This window comes from Moschus berezovskii, chromosome 24, assembly GCF_049115385.1.
Source record: "Moschus berezovskii isolate FMDL1 chromosome 24, NW_MosBer_1.0, whole genome shotgun sequence".
Lineage (NCBI taxonomy): Eukaryota > Metazoa > Chordata > Mammalia > Artiodactyla > Moschidae > Moschus > Moschus berezovskii.
In genome coordinates this window covers 43,757,271-43,776,928 of record NC_142483.1, presented here as the reverse complement: position 1 = coordinate 43,776,928, position 19,658 = coordinate 43,757,271, and the positions used below count along the sequence as shown (strand labels likewise).

At 39.6% G+C, this 19,658-nt stretch overlaps 1 protein-coding gene across 2 annotated transcripts in view; it reads left to right on the top strand.

The window, feature by feature from the left end:
- RAD18 (RAD18 E3 ubiquitin protein ligase) overlaps positions 1–19,658 on the top strand; it is a 102,331-nt gene that overhangs the window by 65,645 nt on the left and 17,028 nt on the right. For both annotated transcript variants that reach the window (XM_055414376.2, XM_055414375.2), the window contains exon 11: positions 2,247–2,424. In XM_055414376.2, the coding sequence (XP_055270351.2) occupies positions 2,247–2,424 (178 nt within the window). The remainder of the gene's footprint in view (positions 1–2,246; positions 2,425–19,658) is intronic.

Here is a 19,658-nt window from a genome sequence, read left to right as displayed (position 1 = left end):
AAAGAGAATATTTTTGTTTATTGGTTGACTCTCTTTTGAAGATTATTGATTTCTTACACTCAGAAGTTGTGTGTTCTTTGTGTATGTATGCATGACTTTTAATCTCTCTAGGGTTCAGAGATGAGCGCTGCTGGTAGATTGCTGTGTGTGAATGCGTGTGTCTGGGAGGAGTGGGGAGTGTGAGAGAGAGAGAGAGAGAAAATGGAACAGGCTGAAAGGTTGGGTTTTGTACAGTGTCATACAGCCAGTGTAATATTTGCTCTTTACAACAACTGGTTCATCAGAGTGCCAGCATAAGTGTATGAGGTATGTGTCTAAGTAGAACCTTCATCTGTTTTTGATACATGTCTTTGGAGAAGTTTAATGTTAGGGCCTCTTGCTTTTGGCTTTATTTGGAGTTCTCTCCTGAGATCCATGGACAGATAAGAAGGATAACTGACTTTCACTGCTCATGCTTGTTGAATGATACTTGTCCGCAAGAGGAAATTTATGCTATAGAAGCTTACGTAAGAGTGGAAGGGGCTTCCCTGGTGGCTCAGTGGTAAAGAATCTGCCTGCCAGTGCAGGAGATATGGATTCCATTCCTGGTCCAGGAAGAGCCCACATGCTGAGGAGCAGTGAAGACCGTGTGCCACAATCATTGAACCTGTGCTCCAGAGCCCAGGAGCCACAAGTACTGAAACCTGCATGCTCCAGAGCCTGTGCTCCGCAACAGGAGAGCCCACTGCAAAGAGAAGCCTGAGTGCACTACAGCCAGAGAAAAGCCTGCACGGCAACAAAGACCCAGCACAGCCGAAAATACATACATTAATTAACTTTTTCTTTAAGTGAAAGAAGTAAGAGAAGAATATAAATCAGGTGTAAAAATAAAACATAGTCTTATGTTTAATTCCTTCTCCTTGGATTGCCAACTTGATTGTATTTGCCCAGAAAGTTGAGTGATAGAGTCATCTGGGTTCATTGGGTCACTGTGTCCTTTTAACCTGGTCCTAGGTGTCTGTTTGCAAGAGAAGATCCTAGCGATCTTGTCTTGGTTAGCTGCTCATTCCCATTTCCCAGATAAACGTTAGAGGATATGGCTTGTATTGGTAATGAGCAGGCTTAGTGAAAGCCAGACAACATCAGGAGCTTAGTTTTAGAAATTATACTCTTGTGTGATGTATGCTGTTCTCCAGTGTAACAAAAACTTATAATTATTTCCGGAAAAATTTTGATCATATGGCATTTGGAAGGTTTGTTTGCTTGAAGAATATGTCTTAACTCCTTTTCTGTAATTTTTCTCTTTATAACAAAACCTTGACAGTTCTTGTTGGTGTCCTTTGTGAAAGGTCACTTGTCTCCACAAGTGCATGAGTGGTGTGTAAAAGCTCTGCTCCTCTGTGAGCAAACACGCGAAAGGAGATTCTGTCCCCATGGCACATGTCAAGGAGGTCAGGTGCTCACTCAGTCCCTGATCTTAAAGCCAACACAGCTGAAGTCCCAGCACAGCCCTGCCATGCATCGCGAGGGAGGGTCTGCACACTTATGACTCCTGCACGGAGATGACTTTCTGCCCTCTTGTTTGCAGACCTTTGGTCACACCTGCAGGTCACCTTCTGGCAAACACTGTCTGCATCCCCTCAGCTGTCCTGGGCCTTGATCTGCAATAAGAGACCCCCGAAAGTGAGAATATGACAAGGGATGGGTAGAGATGGGATGTGTGTTGGATCAAACAGATAGCTTGGTTATGTCCGATTAGTTTTTCTTTTCTCCAGTGAATAGTAGATTCTGTGTAACAGCTTTAGGGAGATGACCAGAAAGAGTCACTGCCATGCAGCAGTCAGTGACAAAGATTGTGGTTCTCTTATTCATTGAATCTTTAATCCTTTTTTGTGATTTTTTTTATGTTTATCACTAGTCTCTGATCTATGAAGTATGCAGGAATTCTTTAGTAATACTGTAAATAAAAGCTTCATTAGAATTATAAGTTTCTCCCCATTCTTCAAAGAAAATTTTATTTTTGAATTAATGAATCTGGAAATTACATGGGTGGACAGTATAAGCAAATGGCACAAGTGTAGTACTTATTCTTTATTCTCTGGCTCCAAAACTAGAGTTTTGGAGTCAATGTTACATAAACTTCTATTTTACCAAGTACAAATAGCAATATTAAATGTAGTGGAAATAATAAATATACAGAGGTTATAAATTTTAAGGTACTCTTAAATATTTCTTTTTTTCCCCTTTCTTTCCTTTTTCTTTTGTAGGACAGGAAGATAATAAAATGAAATTATCAGATACACCCTCGATAGTAACAAACCACTTCCCTCAATCAAAGCTGGACTCCCCAGAGAAATTAGAGCCTGACAGACAAGATAATTCTTCCAGTTGTACTGATATTCAAGAGGAAGCTCTTTTTTCATCAGAAACAGATTCATTCAAAAGGTAAGAAACTTGCAATAGTTGATTATTTTAGATTTCTGTTTCCTGTGCATGCTAAGAGACAGGCAAAATTAACCAGAAAATAGCTCTGAGGCCTGACACTGTTCCTCCTCTCGTCACATCATCTCCTGCCACTTTGTAAGATTCACCAAGGGAGCAGGGCAGAATGTGGAGGGTGTGTATTGCAATCACAAGGGACTTTGTTTTTCTGCTCTGTAGCCTTTTCTTTTTTAATTAAAATTTTTAAAAAATTTTTATCGGAATATAGTTGATTTACAATGTTGTGTTAGTTTCTGCTGTACAGCAGAGTGAATTGGTTACACATATACATATATCCACTCTTTTTTAGATTCTTTTCCCACAGAGGCCATTACAGAGTATTGAGTAAAATTCTCTGTGCTATACGGTAGGTCTTTATTAGTTGTCTGTTTTGTATATTGTGATATGTATATGTCAATCCCTATCTTCCTAATTTGTCCCCCCCCTTACCATATGTTTATTTTCTAAATCTGTAACTCTTTCTCTTTTGTAGATAAGTTCATTTTTACGCTTTTTTTAGATTATACCTATAAGTGATATCATGTCTTTGTCTGACTTACTTTACCCAGTATGACAATCTCTAGGTCCATCTGTGTTGCTGTAAATGTAGCTTTTATATAGATATTTTTCCTAGAGTTAGAAAAGAAGGCATGATTGACAGTAGAATTTTTATCAAGAGAATGAGTGGAGATAAAGACAACTATACTAGAAAGTAGAGATGACAAGAAAGAAAAAAGAGAAGAATTTAATTGAGCAAGTAAAATGGATGGGAAACCTTTAAAAATGAGAGATTTGAAGGTGAGTCATTTTTCCAAGTGGTTTTTTAAAAGACAATTTAAGATGATGTGATTTTGAAAGATGACATAGCGTTAACTGTGTATTGTTAGCATTTTGTGTTCAAGTGGGTGCAGCATTCTCCTGGGTTTCTGTGCCATAAGTGATCAAACTTTTCAGTTTCTATTGGATTTCTACATTTTCCTCAGTGTTTGTTACACACCTGAAGCTGTAGTAGAGCTCTTCCTATAGAAAACTTGTTTCTAGTATCTTTAACATCATTTTGACAGTGGTAGGTGTTGTTATCTTTTGAATGAATCCTACCAATCTGAAATGCTAATAGCAAAGTGACACTGTGAACATGTCTTGGAAATTATTTGATCTTTGCTATTTGTTCATTTAAAAATTGTTAACAGTACTCTAGAATGGTAGATTTTGTCTCATTTAAAAGACCAAATTAAGAAGAAAATTTTTATAAGAAGAATATACCCAAAGATCCTCTATTTTCTTAGGGCTCTTGGGAAACAGCTTCAGGTTATTTAGAATCAAGTATTAGGAATGGGGAATCTTCTCATTTTTCCCCCGAGCATTTTCAAGGTCAGAAACATTGTATCCTGAGTTGGGTAAGGGCAGAACACATGGTAGCCTGAGTTTCTCCAAGACCTGGCACTGATGGACAGTTCTGGGTCAGAGGGTATTGTTTGTTTTTAAACACAAAACTTACCAGAATACAGGGTAGAAATGGAAGAGAAACGGAGTCCTGGGAAAGAAGAGTGAGTTTTTAAGCATAGTCATGAGATCCCTGAAAGTTCTGGAATGCCAGGATGAAATGGGACATTTTTATTAATTTGTAGTGGGCCAAATGGAGGAGAGTGAAAGGGGAGACATACGGCAGCCAGGTGGATTTTTATCCATTGGTGAGAGTGTGGGAAACAGGATGAGTTTGTTGGTGGTCTTGGTCTCAGACAAACTTATTCATGTTTGTCTGAACTGTGAAAAGGTTATTAAACCATTTAAAATTTTTTTAAGTAAGCTCTTATATTCTTCTATATTTTAATGCATGTATGTATGTTTACACATTCACCCATACACCATGACTAGTGAAACTGCCTGCTAATTGCAAATTTTTACCAACTTTAGAGATAAAATTTACATACCATACAGTTCACTCATTTAAGTGACAGTCAGTGGTTTTTAGTGTTTCCAGAACTACACCACCATCACCACAATTTTAGAGCATTTTCATCACCCTCCAAAAGAAACCTCATCCCCATTAAGCCATCACTTTTTATTTCCTCCCAACTCTCCTGGCAATCACAGATCTACTCTCTTTGTGGGTTTGCCTTGTCTGGAAGTTTCATATATATGGGATCATATAATATGTGGTCTTCTGTAACTTGACTTCTTTTACTTAGCATACTGGCTGCAAGGTTCATCCATTTTGTATCGTGTTTCAGTACTTTATTCCTTTTTATTTCCATAATGTTCCATTGTATGGATTTGCATTTAATTTCTTTTATTAGTTGATGGACATTTGGGTTGTTTCTAATTGAAGCTCTAACAAGGAAGAAAATTACTGACTTTTAGTTGCAAACTTTGGAAGCTTAGTTCTGGAGACCAAATATAAGATTGCCTGGGTGACCTTGAGAACGCAGTCAGCGTCTGTTATTCCTATCTAAAGTTTGAATGCGTCTTTCTTTTTATTTGCCCTTTTATTTTGTCAGTCTAAGATTTTTAAGTTTGAAATATTGAGTCTGTTCCTTATATACAACCTACAAACTAAAGCTAAGGGGAGAGTGTGAGTGAAGTGGTATTTGGTTTGATACCAGGGCAGACCTCTGGGCAGCGGAGTCCAGAGGAGATTGTTAAGGAGGAAGTGAGCAAGGGAAGCACGGGGGGGGTGCAGCCAGAAAGGACCGGCTTCGAGTCAGGATCTGCTGGCTGATTTGGGAGTCCATCTTTGAAGTCTGTTTCCATAGCTATAAAAAGCATATATAAATACCTTCTATCTCAGATCTTTTGGGAAGGTGAAATGAGATAATAGATGTAGTAAGAGTCTTTGATCAATATATGGTTATTATTCTAGTTTTATAAAGATCAAATCAACTGACTTTTCTTCAGTAATACTGGAAAACTTGAGCTTCTAGGACTGAATATTTCAGAATGCATTCATAGTCCCCAGTTCCTTCATTCTAATTCTTAAGCTGTATCATAGGAGTAAATTCCACAGTTTATCTTTTTTTCCCCTACTTCTGTTCTGAACTTTAGAAAGTTATAAGCCTGGCCTAATTAGTTCATTTGAAAATTCATTTAATTGGCCTCAACTTGGCACTCACCACTGAGACACAGTCTTCTTTTTACTCCTTGTTGCATTTCCAACCCATTTGTTCCTGTCTCTTTCCTCACTTTGAATGAATACCTTGTCTCCCAGCTCACCAAAGCAGGTCATCTGACCTGTCTCCAGATCTTCCTTTCCATTTTAAATTTTCTTTCTGACCTCTTCTTTCCTGTTAATTGTAAGAGAAAGATATAGTTCTTAAGACATTTCTAAAGACATATTCTTTCTTAAGACAAATTCATCCACCTCCTCTAAGACATTCCTCCATCACTTGTTCCCTAAGTTTGCTCTCAGATGTCTCCTTTTTCTGAGCCCTTCTTATCTCTGTCTTCTCTTATTCTTTCCACAATGCAGAAAGTAATTTCAACTTCCTCCGTTACAACGAAACGCCTTTGGTGGAATCAAAGCATTTCAGAGATTAGTGATCTTTGGTCCAGTTTTTATTTTCCTTAATATTCAGACATCAGTTGGAAGGAAGATGGGGCACAATACTCAGTGACGTTGTTCAGATCTTTTCCAACTTTGAAATTCTGTAGTACTGTTATTTTTGAAAAGGATAATAATCGTTGGTACATATCTGTATTTTTTTTACCACTTGTCCATTTCGGACCATGAATCAACCTTCTAGAATCAGACTTATTCCTTGTATATTGAAGTGTTCCTCTCTTCATTTCTTTGATTTATTGCAAAAATTTTCTCATTTTTTTCTTTTTATGAAAGTTTTATTGCTTTTATTATAAAGTACTAGGTTTTCCAAAGTACTTTTCATGTAGATGTTATGCATATTTATCATGAAAAATGGAAAATTTAGGTAAATAAAAAGTAAAATTCCATAATTTTATCAGCCAGAAATGACTTTTCATGTTAACACCTTTGTATGTGTATCCTTCTTAAGATAGTGGTATAGATGCATGCATAGATAGAGGAGCATTTTTAAAACAGAGGACCTTAGTGTTTTATAAAGTTTTATGCTTTTTTTCTCTTTTTAAGAGACAGACATACTGTGTTAGGTTTAATGTGAATGTAAATATATTGTGGTTTGTTTTTTAATTCATGCAGTCATGCTGTTATACAGATTATAGATCTTACTATTGTTGAATAAACTATTGCTTTTCTTTCTATTAGAGCAGTATTTAAACTTAATGTAATATGCCAGGCTGACAGGTGAGAATAATCTTATTTTAAGTTCCAATAGATGTATCCAATCCACATAATTATTACGATGTTGTTTGTTGCTAATTTGATTCTTAGCTCTTAAAAAAGTACTTCTCTTAGAGTTTGAATTATTAATGTTATATTGATTCTTTCTTTCCAATATGAAGACAGAGGATAAATAAGTTGTTAAGAATTTTAGATTTTTGTACACCTCTTAGACAGTTTCCAGGAGTTCAAGAGACTTGTCCAAATTTCTGTAAATTAACTTATTGTTCTTCTTATGGAGAGAGGGCCCTTGTTCCCTGAGTTTTGGCAAGCAGAGAAAACTACATTTTTATTGAGTGCTAACTTATAAGAAAAGATGCTTTGATTGTGACCCTAGAGATGAAGCTTTATCTTCATGTAGAGATGAATAGTGCTCATGCTACTCTTTGAAAGAACCTTTAGATCATTATTAAAAATATATATATATTTGTGCCCTTAAATTCTAGGCAGTGTAAGTTAAAAACAGACTTTTTATTTAACTGGAAAAGCTTGATTAAGGTCATGATAATATTATTTGTTATATCAGTATTCAATTTCCTGATTTTAATAGTTTTATTAAGGTCATGTAAGTGAATATATATTTGTTCTTAAGAGATGCACACTAAAGGGTTAAAGGGACATGATGGCTGAAACTTACTCTCAGTGCTTAAAAAAATAACTTACATGTATGTGGGTACACACACAGACACACATACACACAGAGAGTGAGAAAGCAGATGTGGCAAAATGTTAGCAATTAGAAAATCTGGATAATTAGTCTGAGTCTTTTTTTTTTTTTTTTGGGTAAGTGTGAGATTTTAAAATTAAAAAGATTATTGAAAAGACTCACTGCCCATAGTCAAAAAAGTTTATTTATACCAGAAGATTTTCTAAAGGAAATTTGATTTATAGTTATGATTTACTGACTAAAGATAGTGGTAGCCAGGAGTCTACATGGGATGCCGAGTATGGTTTTTCCATTGCTGCAGCCATATTTATTTCAGTCAGTCTGTTCAGGACCAACCCAACATGGTTATCTCAGCTTTGGTGTGTAGGAGAGTGTGGACTAATGAAGCAGGCATTGTGATATCAGTATAAAAGAGTATCGCAGAGACCAGCTAATTTTACTGCTTTGTAACAGTAACAGAGAAGAGGGCGACAGAGGATGAGGTGGTTGGATGGCATCACTGACTCAATGGACGTGACCTTGGGCAAACTTCAGGAGAGTGAGGGACAGGGAGGCCTGGTGTGCTGCAGGGGTTACGAAGAGTCAGACACGACTTAGCAACTTAACAGCAGCAATAAACGGTAACTTACATGAACCTTCTTGCAGATTCCGAGTGTTGGTCATAAAAGAACCTGGGTCAGATAAGGTGTGAATGAATGTGTTTTAACTTTTCACAGTTCGTGGCCAAAACCATCACTTCTTCTCTGATGCTAAGTCAGTAGCAGCATCTTTGTGTAGAAGTCCAGCACACATCCAGGCACAGAACACTGAAAACTTTGGCGAAAAGGCTTATTAATTTTCAGCCATGCATTTGATATATTTTGGTACAACTTTTCCTCACTTTTCAGACATTCTCTGGAGAGCTATCTGTCCAGACTTCTTAAGAGCAGAAAGCCAAAATAAAACCCAGAAATATTTGAAGAAATCTTGACTACCATTTTGTTGGAAATTTTATTTATTTTCCAAAATGTTAAAGAGTAGTTCAGTTTCGTCCTTTCTTAAATTGAATGTAAATTGGGGAATGATGGGGAAATCCTAAGAGAAAAATACCACTGTGACACTCATCTGAGGAATGCAGAACACTGGCACCATCTGCCTGTTGAGAAGACCACGCTGAACTTATTTTGCTTATTGAAAGGAGCTGGAAACATGACCTGTAGCAGCAAAGTAGTCTCTCAGCCAGAGGGACGAGGCTGATGTGTGTGTTAAGATTACCTTTTGGTTTTAGTCAGTTCTTTCAGTGCAGGACTTGGTTGCTGTTGTTTAGTCACTAATTTGTGCCTTCCTCCTTTGCATCCCCATGCACTGCAGCCCGCCAGGCTTCTCTGTTCAAGGGATTTCCCAGGCAAGAATACTGCAGTGGGTTGCCATTTCCTTCTCCAGAAGATCTTCTAGACCAGGGATTGGACCCACACATTGGCTGGTGGATTCTTTACCACTGAGGCACCAGGGAATCCCACATGTCTTGGTTAGGATTGGGTAAACCTCACAGTTCAGAATTGGTGAGTAGAGCCAGATGAGGATTTTGAGGAGAGAGACTCAAAGAGTTCTTAGGGGTATGTCCTTTGATACTTTCTGTTGAAAAGCTGGTGGGTTTTGTAGGAAGTTTTTGGACTCAACAAAAAAGTTATCCACAACTTTTATCTTATTATCCAAGAGTCTCTTAGAACAGTCAAGCTATGTTAATGAAATAGTAGATGGTAAACTTTTGTTACTGTGGTTTCTGCAGATGTTATGTGAGTGCTCGGAGAGTTCAGCATCACATCACTCAGTCCACAGGGAAACCCCTTGTAGAGAAGTGGAAATGAAAGGTTGAAGGACTCACATAGGTGGCTTAGGGTTAATACATGGTGGATGGCAGTACCAGGATTTGAACCTAGGTCCAGATGACCTCAGAACCTAAGGTCTCTTGACTGACAGTAATTATGGCCAAGCCAGATAGATCTTCACATTCTTGAAAGAGTGTAAACTTACAGTTCTTGAAATGGTTGGGCTGAAAAGCAGACAAGGATCTGAGTGGAAGTGGTTAATTTGGAAGGCGAAAGCACAACTAAAAGAAGTGGGAAAGGGATACAGGAAAGGGAGGACAGCATCTCAGGGATGTGTTATAAACCACATGTCCCTGTGAGCAACTGGGAACTGCCTTAAAACACTGAACTGAGTTGTCCCACCCAAGGCAAGGGCCAAGGATATTAGTTGTTTGGTTGGGAGCTGCTCATTGCTGCTTCCAGCTTTTCATGCTGGTGACAGCAGGCTTTAGCACGGCAGGCAGAGGCACTGACAGCTGACAATTGGGGGTCAGGTCAAGCACATCAGCGGCCAAAGGCAAGTGGAAAGGGATGGAGCACCAGTGGGATCTGCCAAGACAGTGACTCCAGCTGAAGTTGGAGATGGTCTGGTGTTCCTTTGGCTTTGCTAATATAGGGTATGCTGTGGATGTCTGCCTGTGTCTCTAGCCTAAGAGATGCATTAATTGGTGGGGGAGACCCAGAGCGCACTGCCTCTCTGTGCCCCATTTGCCAAGCTCACTTGCCTGTTGCTTCCCAGAAGGGATGTGGGAAAGATGTCTGAACAAGTGGCAGACAAGCAGACACCAGGAGGAGGATGGGATAGATGATCTAGAAAGCACTGAGACAAATGGATTAATCCACAAACTGATGGGAGAAAATGTATTTATTGATGAGAAACAGTTTGCTTTTCCATCTTGTGTCAATAGATAATGAAGTGAAATATGAAATAATCTTTCATCAAATTGAAATTCACCAACATGCTAAATAAAAATCTCTGGGTCTCAGGCAGAAAAGTCACATGCCCAGAACCTGGAGTTCTTTGTCAGGAATATTTCCTAATGGTCCTGGTTTGTTTCTCCTCGGCAGCGACTAGAGCATGCTGTGAACAGGCTTTGAGGTACATGTGGACGTCCTTTCCCTGGTGTAGTGGCATGAACCTACTGGTCTTTTGGGGGGAAGTCTTTAGAAGACCCTCATTAGTAGGTGACAGTCGAGTGTGCCTTTGAACCCTCTGTGGACGTGATGGGGAGAAAAAGCCAACTTTCTATTTGGCACACTTAATGGTAATTATTTTTAAGTGTTTTTTGCACAGAATTGCTTCCTCATGCTTAAGAATTAGAAAATATTTTCATGTATATGTCTCTGAACTGCTTGATTTGCACGGATGTGTGAACCTTTAATGTTTCTCTAGTATATCTTTGCGGAAGTTTCTCCCTGACTTATTTCAGAAGACTTTTGTCTAATCCTGACCATCTGTAGCTTAGCATGAAAATATATATATATATATAAATATTATGTGCCCTTGTCTTAAAATGGATGACAAATGGGATTCAGGTTTCTCACTGTTGGAGGGAAGATTACAGGCAAGGCTAAAACTATCCATGTGATACTGGATTAAAATTGGAAACCTTAAAATTCCTGTTCAGTTTAACATAGATTCAGATGGATACATACAGAAATACTTACAGATCTCTGTGGGTAAGTGAGCTAGTTAACATATATGTTTCCTTTCTCTGTAAGCTGCCAGAGCCCAGCAGCAAGGTGGCACAGTTTCACAGGGCACATTTCGTGCCCTCATCTTGGTTTCTAGTAACATTCTCCAATAGAAGGAACCAGTACTTCTTGGAGAAGTGGTTGAACCAGGGCTGGGGCAGGGAGCGAGGAAGTACTAGAAGGAGAGAGACAGAAAGCAGGGAGAAAAGAGGGGGGAGGGGAGGAGAAGAGAAAGCAAAAACCTAACACACATACCTCAGCAGGAGGTCAACATCAACATCAGCAGCAGTGTTATGATGAGGGCCTGTGTTCTCTTAATGGGATGTCCTGGGAATGACACATTACCTCCATGGTCTCTTCTCCCAAAATTCAATAACTGCAGTCAAATTGTGAGGAAAATAAATCAGACAAACTCCAGTTGTGGGTCATTGTGCAAAATGACCTGACTACCAGCATGCCTCAAAACTGTCAAGGTCATCACAAACAAGGAAGGTCTGAGAGATTGTCACCGTCTGGAGACGCCTAAGGAGGTGTGACCACTACATGTAATGTGGTGTCCTGATTGGAATCCTGGCACAGGAAAGGTTAAGGAAGTAAAATGAAGTGTGAAAGAAGATTTCTGTTTTCCTTCCTGTTGTCTTACTTGTTTTACCAGCTTTGCTTTCTTGTACTAATATTTTTACTTTATAGAGTGATTTCACCTCAGAGGATGTAGCCCACCCAGTCTTTACATTTCATCAGAAGAGAAAACATGGATGATTTACAGTAGACCTCGTCTTCTTCAGTTATCATTTTTTATTAGTGAATATATACTTGTACAAGTGATTTGAATAGTGATCCTCCTAGAACAATATGAAAGTACAGATAATTTTTATATTTTCTCCAGTTCTCACTGGCAAAGGATATTTGCTGTTACATAATGAGGTTTTCTTCTACTCTCAGACACTTCATGTTGACTCCTTTTGGGTTGTTTTTATTTAATCATGCATTTTCATTGGATGATCTGATGGACTTCTTTGTAGTAGCCTTTTACATTTTTGTTTTGTAATACATTCATGTGTTTTTAGCATTCTGAGTCAGTCCTAGGTGGCAGATATTCTTCTCTGTTTTCACCAAATTCATGAACTGCCATGATATAAAGATCCTCTGTAAAACTACTTTGTGCCTTCAGTTTTCTGTCTTAGGAGAGAGTTTTGCAGGTCCACAGTGGATGATAACTTGTGTATCTAAACTGCTTGTAGAAATTGGCAGTTCCTTCCGGGTTCCACACTTACCACATGATGCATTCATTGTCATAGCTTATACAGTATCTGATTATCACCCAGGGTTTGGTATGATGACTGTAATGCTGAGAGTTTGAGTTGGCATGACACAGTAATACTTAAAGTTTGCTTAAAGTTGAAGTTTTTTAAGTGTTTCCCTCTTTAGTTTTTCAGACATTTTCTAAAGTATAGAGGAATTCTTGTCTCATTTGCTTCTGTGTGTGTTTGACTTGATTCATAAAACTCCAGTATAATCTTGACCTGTTCAGAATTTAGTTCTTCATTTAAAAAAAAAAAGTAGATGAGAATGTATTTTTCAGAATGCTTGGTGCAGAGTAAGTATGAGGCCTTGAAGGAACTACCATTTCCTTCTAAATGTTAGACATGCAATCAATAATTACTTTAAATCAGGACTCCAAGACCCCCCAAACATAGGCAGCCAGTTAGGAGCTTTCTCTAGTTTAAAACAAAATGTCAAAATCAGAGTCCTTTGGCCTTGTTCTGGTGAATGAAATTGGATGGACTAGAAATGATATGTAATGTTCACATCAAGTTATTGTAATTTTGTTTTTCAGTGAATTGATCAAGTTTACAATTTGTTATAGTCAACTTGAAAGTTAGAGCGTTTTTCCTGCTTTCTTATTTTATACCATCTGTGCCTTTAAATCAGCAGAACAGATGTTATGAGATCTCCTTGGAGACCTTTGGAACCTGGGAAAAAGGCACATTAGGATAAAAATAGAAACATTTTCAATTTCAAAGGTACATTGAGAAATCACTCAATATAGTAGCTTCGTATCACAGGGAAGAAAATGGAGGCTTAGAGAGGTGATGTGACTTATCTCAAGTCATTCACTGAATAGAGGTGAAGTCAGTAATTCTCAGTCCAGATTTTTGCTCATTACAGCATGAGTTGCATCAGAATTTTTATCTTGGGCACCATTGATTCCTTCGTTAGTAGAATAGCACTTTAAGGGAATTATTTAAAATGTGAGTTAGACACAGAATGGCCATGTGTTCGGGTTTCTCTGAGAGCAGCTGATTTCCACTTTTTGTCTTGGTGTCTATTAGAAGTATTCTGTACCACTCTCCCAGGTGTCTGGGTTTCGATGGTGGATTATATAGTGGCCCCATAAGAAGGACATGCACTGTTAATTTGCACTTCTTCCTCTGTTCTCTTTCAGTTCAGTTCAGTTCAGTCGCTCAGTCGTGACTGTTTGCGACTCTTTTGTGTCCGACTCTTTGCGACCCCATGAAGCACAGCACGCCTGGCCTCCCTGTCCATCACCAACTCTCGGAGTTCACTCAGACTCATGTCCATCGAGTCGGTGATGCCATCCAGCCATCTCATTCTCTGTCGTCCCCTTCTCCTTCTGCCCCCAATCCCTCCCAGCATCAGAGTTTTTTCCAGTGAGTCAGCTCTTCGCATGAGGTGGCCAAAGTATTGGAGCTTCAGCTTTAGCATCAATCCTTCCAGTGAACAGCCAGGACTCATCTCCTTTAGAATGGACTGGTTGGATCTCCTTGCAGTCCAAGGGACTCTCAAGAGTCTTCTCCAACACCACAGTTCAAAAGCATCAATTCTTCGGCGATCAGCTTTCTTCACAGTCCAACTTTCACATCCATACATGACCACTGGAAAATACTCCCACACAAATAGTCTCATTCTGAAACATGGGAATTGCTGATTTTGCTTACTTCTATTGATTTTACCACATAAGTAGTACACATTGTTCTTGTATCTCAGAGAGAGTCAGGCATTAAAAAATGATGGGCCTCAAATGCAGAGGCTTGTCATTTGTTTTAGGTAATTCTGCAGAATTCAGTTGCAAGAGCCTTAAGATTTCACTAATATGTGCTTTTCACTATGCTTCCCTTGCCCTGGTAAGCACATTTTGTTAGAGCTGTTTATATCTTGTTATTGGAGTATGGGTAATAATAAAAAATTAATGTATCAGCATTAAAGTTTGGAGTAAATATAGTTGAGGGGGGGTCATTCTCATATACTTTATCATTTGCACTGATATCTCATTTTTGTGGGAACTGAGACACAGGGCAGTTCAGTGTCCCTTGCCTAAAATCCTGCTGTATGAAATTCTCCTCCCTGAACAGACTGTAAGAGTAGAGTTTTATGGCCTGAACTTTGACTTGATACTGGGTTTCTGTGATTTGGTGGTTGGTATTGGCCAGACACCCCATGTTTGCACAGTTGAACCTGGGTCCTCAGGATGGGCAGCCGGGTAGATGACGTAGAGGTTGGCCTGGCCGTGTGGAGGACACGCTGCTTCCGTCACGAGCTTCACACTCCACCTCTTACTAGCAGAGAAACGTGTAATCAAATGAATGCTTCTTAAGTGTAGAGGAAATTTTCGTCTTTGAGATATTGTCTTATAATTTGTTTCTCCTTATAAGACTGAGTATTATAACCTGTTACTATATGATCTCCTTGTCTTCTAGTACTGGGGTTTTCTTTATGTTGGTCCTTTATACTCTTAATAGTTGAGTCAGAACAAAATGAAGCACCATGATTTTGTCCCTGTGCCCCTTCACTTCAGATTTTGATTCAGTATCTAGTTATAGCTGTGGAAATTTTGCTAATTAAAAAATTTTTTTCCTTACATTAGACTCTCACAGTTGATGTCTTCCATTTTTCTTTTTCTTTTTTCCCCTTAAGTTAAACATAAGCACACATGTTTGATTGTATTTTGAAACTGAATTTTTTCCCATAGGGCCAAAAGGACTCCAGTGCTTAGAATTAACCTAATTTCTGTTCCTTGAAAAAAAAAAAATATGTGGTACTTTTCTTTAGTTTTTATGAGAATTTAAAGTGATTGACCTAAAAAGGTATGATTCTCTTTAATATTATATTTCCTAACCCTTTTCTTGTCGCATAAAAAAAGATGCTGTTTGTTGTCACACACTTTCATCAGCAAGATGATTGATGCTAGAGGCCAGAGGTGCTGCCATGGGCTTAAAAATTGTTTTGGCTATTCCAGGTCCTTTTGCATCTCTATGTAAACTTTAAAATCAGCTTCAGTTCAGTTCAGTCGCTCAGTTGTGTCTGAGTCTTTGCGACCCCATGAATCTCAGCACCCCAGGCCTCCCTGTCCATTACCAACTCCCGGAGTTCACCCAAATTCATGTGCATTGAGTCGGTGATGCCATCCAGCCATCTCATCCTCTGTCATCCCCTTCGCTTTCTGCCCCCAGTCCCTCCCAGCATCAGGGTCTTTTCCAATAAAATCAACTTAGCAGTTGCTAAAAAAGAAAGAAAAATTCTGCTGGAATTTTGATTGAGGTTAAATTCAATCTATAAATTATTGTGGGGACCAACTTGATTTATCAGTATTGATCTTATATGATGTGGTCTGGTTTCTGTGATTTCAAAGAATGACTCTAGATGCTGTGAAGAGCAGATGGCGATTAGAGGTCAAACAAGTGGCAGCAAGGAGACCAGTTAGGCTTTTGTCCAGTCCATTCCAAGGCTCATGGTAGAGTGGATTGGAACAATCATAGTCAGATTAGAAATAAGTGGGATTGGGCCTGTATTTGGAGATTGGATAGCCAGAATGTGTAGGAAAAGCTCAGCCTTGAGAATGAATCCTACATGTTGGTTTTGGCAGCTGGGTGGACGGTGGTACTTACTAAGTAAAATGGGAAATTTGAGGAAGGGTAGGAGAAAGTTTGTCCAGGGGTTGGGGTGGAGGGAGTGTTGGTAATCAGGGGTTTTGTTCTGGGCCTGTGAGATAACCAGGTAGAGATGAACAAGGAGGTGGAGGTAAAGGAAAACATCAGGGTTCGAGATACACATAAAGGCATGGTGCTGGCTGAGAGCCAATAGTGCGGGTGTGCAGAAAAAGGAAAAGGAACTTCGGACTGAACCCTCTCTCACTCTGACTTAGAGAGTAGGAACGTTTTGAAAAGATTGAGCAAAAGAGATTCAGGGAGAAAAAGACAAGTAGGGGATGAAAGGAACTAGGACATGCTGATACCATGGAAGCTGACAGAAAAAAACAGATGAGAAGTCAAACAAGACACAACTGGAGCAGGGACTGTGGTTTTGGGCAGCATGAAGGTCTTGGCAGTGGTCTTGAGTGAAGGGTTCCCTGGAAACCTGACTCGTGTACATTGAGGGGAATCTTAGGGATGACTACTGCCAGCTCTCAGGAACTTCTGCTGTGCAGGGTGGTGGAGATTAGGCCTGGATGTGAAGGAACCGCAGAGGAGTCAATGGGATTGTGTGGCTGAGAAGGGGACAGTGATGAGGAGTGGGAGCCAGTTGCTTGAGTAAAGTCCTGAGAGGGCATGAGGTGGGAGCAAGTGGAAGGGTCGGCCTTTGTTAGGAGCGGGGTTGATTCGCCCATAGAAACAGCAAGGAAGACAGGATAGGTTCAGATGCAGGTGCAGCAAGTTCCTGGCAGATTGCTTTTATCTGTCCCCCTTCCCTTTTTTAAATTTTTGGCTGTACTGCATGGCTTCTGTCTCAGTTCGTCAGCAAAGTGTTGAACCCCAGCTTTGGCAGTGAAAGCCCAGAGTCCTAACCACTAGGCCACCAGGGAACTCTCCTGCTTTTATCTTCTTAATATGGTTGAGGCAGTTCTACCAGCTGAGAGAGGGAGTGGGTTGGCAAGTAGGCAATGTGAGTTGTGAGTCTTTGAGAGTGGGAAACAGAACATTTAGATCCTAAGCTTTGTAGCATCACCTGATAATGAGGATTGCCCATGGAGTAGATGCTTACTCTGGAATTCTTATTCATCAACTAAGAAAAACTTCAAATATGTGTAACTTTCAAATATTAACTTAGAAATGTTTTGACAATGAAAGAAGCCATGCTAATATATTTTCTTCTCATGTATAGAGGTTTAGTAGAAATTTTTTAAAAATATACAAGATTTTTATATTCTTTTTGAGCACCTAGAGACTGAGAAGGAAAGGACCACAAACTCAAAAAAGAAAAATGGGCAAAAGTCTCGAACAGACAGTTTGCCCAAAGAGTAATGCAAATTATATCCATTTCTTACCTGTTAGGTTGGCAAACATCTTTTTTTTTTAATTTATTTTTAATTGAAGGATAATTATTTCACAAAATTGTATTTCTGCCATACATCGACATGAATCAGCCATAGGTATACATATGTCCCCTCCCTCTGGCTCCTTCCTCCCACCTGCCATTCCTTTCCACCCCTCTAGGTTGTTGCGAGCCCTGGTTTGAGTTCCGTGAGCCATATAGCGAATTCCCACTGGCTGTCTATTTTACATATGGCAGTGTGTATGTTTCCATGCTAGTCTCTCCATTCGTCCCACCCTCTCCTTCCTCCTGCCACTTGTCTGTTCTCCATGTCTGCATCTCCATTGCTGCCCTGCAAATAGGTTCATCAGTACCATCTTTCTAGATTCCATATATATGTGCATGTGTGTATATATATATATGTATGTATGTATGTATGTACCACAGCTTCTTTATCCATTCATCTGTTGACGGGCGTCTAAGTTGTTTCCATGTCCTAGCGATTGTAAATAGTGCTGCAGTGAACATTGTGGTGCATGTGTCTTTTTCAATTTTGATTTCCTCAAAGTATATGCCTAATAGTGGGATTGTTGGGTCATATAGTAGTTTTATTCCTAGTTTTTTAAGGAATCTCCATACTGTCTTCCATAGTAGCTGTTATCAATTTACATTCCCACCAACAGTACAAGAAGGTTCCCTTTTCTCCACACCCTTTCCAGCATTTGTTGTTTTTGGATTCTTTGATGATGGCCATTCTGACCAGTGTGAGGTGATATTGTAGGTTGATTTGCATTTCTCTGATAATGAATGATGTTGAACATCTTTTCTAGTGTTTAATAGCCATCTGTATGTCTTCTTTCAAGAAATGTCTGTTTATATCTTTTGCCCACTTTTTGATTTGGTTGTTTGTTTTTCTGGGATCGTGTTGTAAGGTTGGCAGACAACTTAACATCTGCTGATAATAGACTCTGCAGTAAGGCTATGGGGAAACATATTCTCACTTATTACTGGTTGAAATGCTGCATAATACAGTCCCGATTGCAGCCAGGAAATTAAAAGACGCTTACTCCTTGGAAGGAAAGTTATGACCAACCTCGATAGCATATTAAAAAAGCAGAGACATTACCTTGCCAACCAAGGTCCGTATAGTCAAGGCTATGGTTTTTCCCGTGATCATGTATGGATGTGAGAGTTGGACTGTGAAGAAAGCTGATCGCCGAAGAATTGATGCTTTTGAACTGTGGTGCTGAAGGAAACTCTTGAGAGTCCCTTGGACTGCAAGGAGATCCAACCAGTCCATTCTAAAGGAGATCAATCCTGGGTGTTCATTGGAAGAACTGATGCTAAAGCTGAAGCTCCAATACTTTGGCCACCTCATGCGACGAGTTGACTCACTGGAAAAGAGTCTGATGCTAGGAGGGATTGGGGGTGGGAGGAGACGGGGACAACAGAGAATAAGATGGCTGAATGGCATCACCGACTCAATGGACATGAATTTGAGTGAACTCTGGGAGTTGGTGATGGACAGGGAGGCCAGGCGTGCTGTGATTCATGGGGTTGCAAAGAGTCAGGCACAACTGAGCAACTGAACTGAACTGAAGGAGAGGAATCTGGTGAGATCAACCAAAGGTCCTGTTGTTTGGCCTTTTACGCAGTATTCTCATGAATTTGTGCTATGGGTACACTTACAGTGTACAAATGACTACATGCTGCTGCTGCTGCTGCTACTAAGTCACTTCAGTCGTGTCCGACTCTGTGTGACCCCATAGACGGAAGCCCACCAGGCTCCCCCGTCCCTGGGATTCTCCAGGCAAGAACACTGGAGTGGGTTGCCATTTCCTTCTCCAATGTGTGAAAGTGAAAGTGAAGTCGCTCAGTCGTGTCCGACCCTTAGCGACCCCATGGACTACAGCCTACCAGGCTCCTCCATCCATGGGATTTTCTAGGCAATAGTACATGCAGGGTTATTCATTAAGTAATTGTTGATTATAACAGAGGGCTGGAAACCCCTTTGAGTATTCATCTTTGGGGGCTAATTGATTTAACTCCAGTATATCCACACAATGAGATCCTATGTGATAGTTCTAAAAGGAAAATCTCTGCATGCTGACGTGGAGAGATTTCAAGGGTATGTTTGTAAGTGAAAAGACCAGAATTCAGAATGGCATAGATAGCATTCTGTTTCTTTTCTAAAAGGAAAGGAACTGGATATACTTACGTTTGTTTGGTTTTGCATAAAGAAACATCAGAAGGAAAAAAAAACAATTAAGTGATTATTTGTTGGAAATAGAGGGGAACAGAGTTGCGGGAGACAGAGGAGGAAGTGAAACCTCTCAGTGTATTTATTCTTATGTCATTTTGGTTTTGAAACATGCAAAGATTATTAATCTACTCTAGCAAAAAAAAC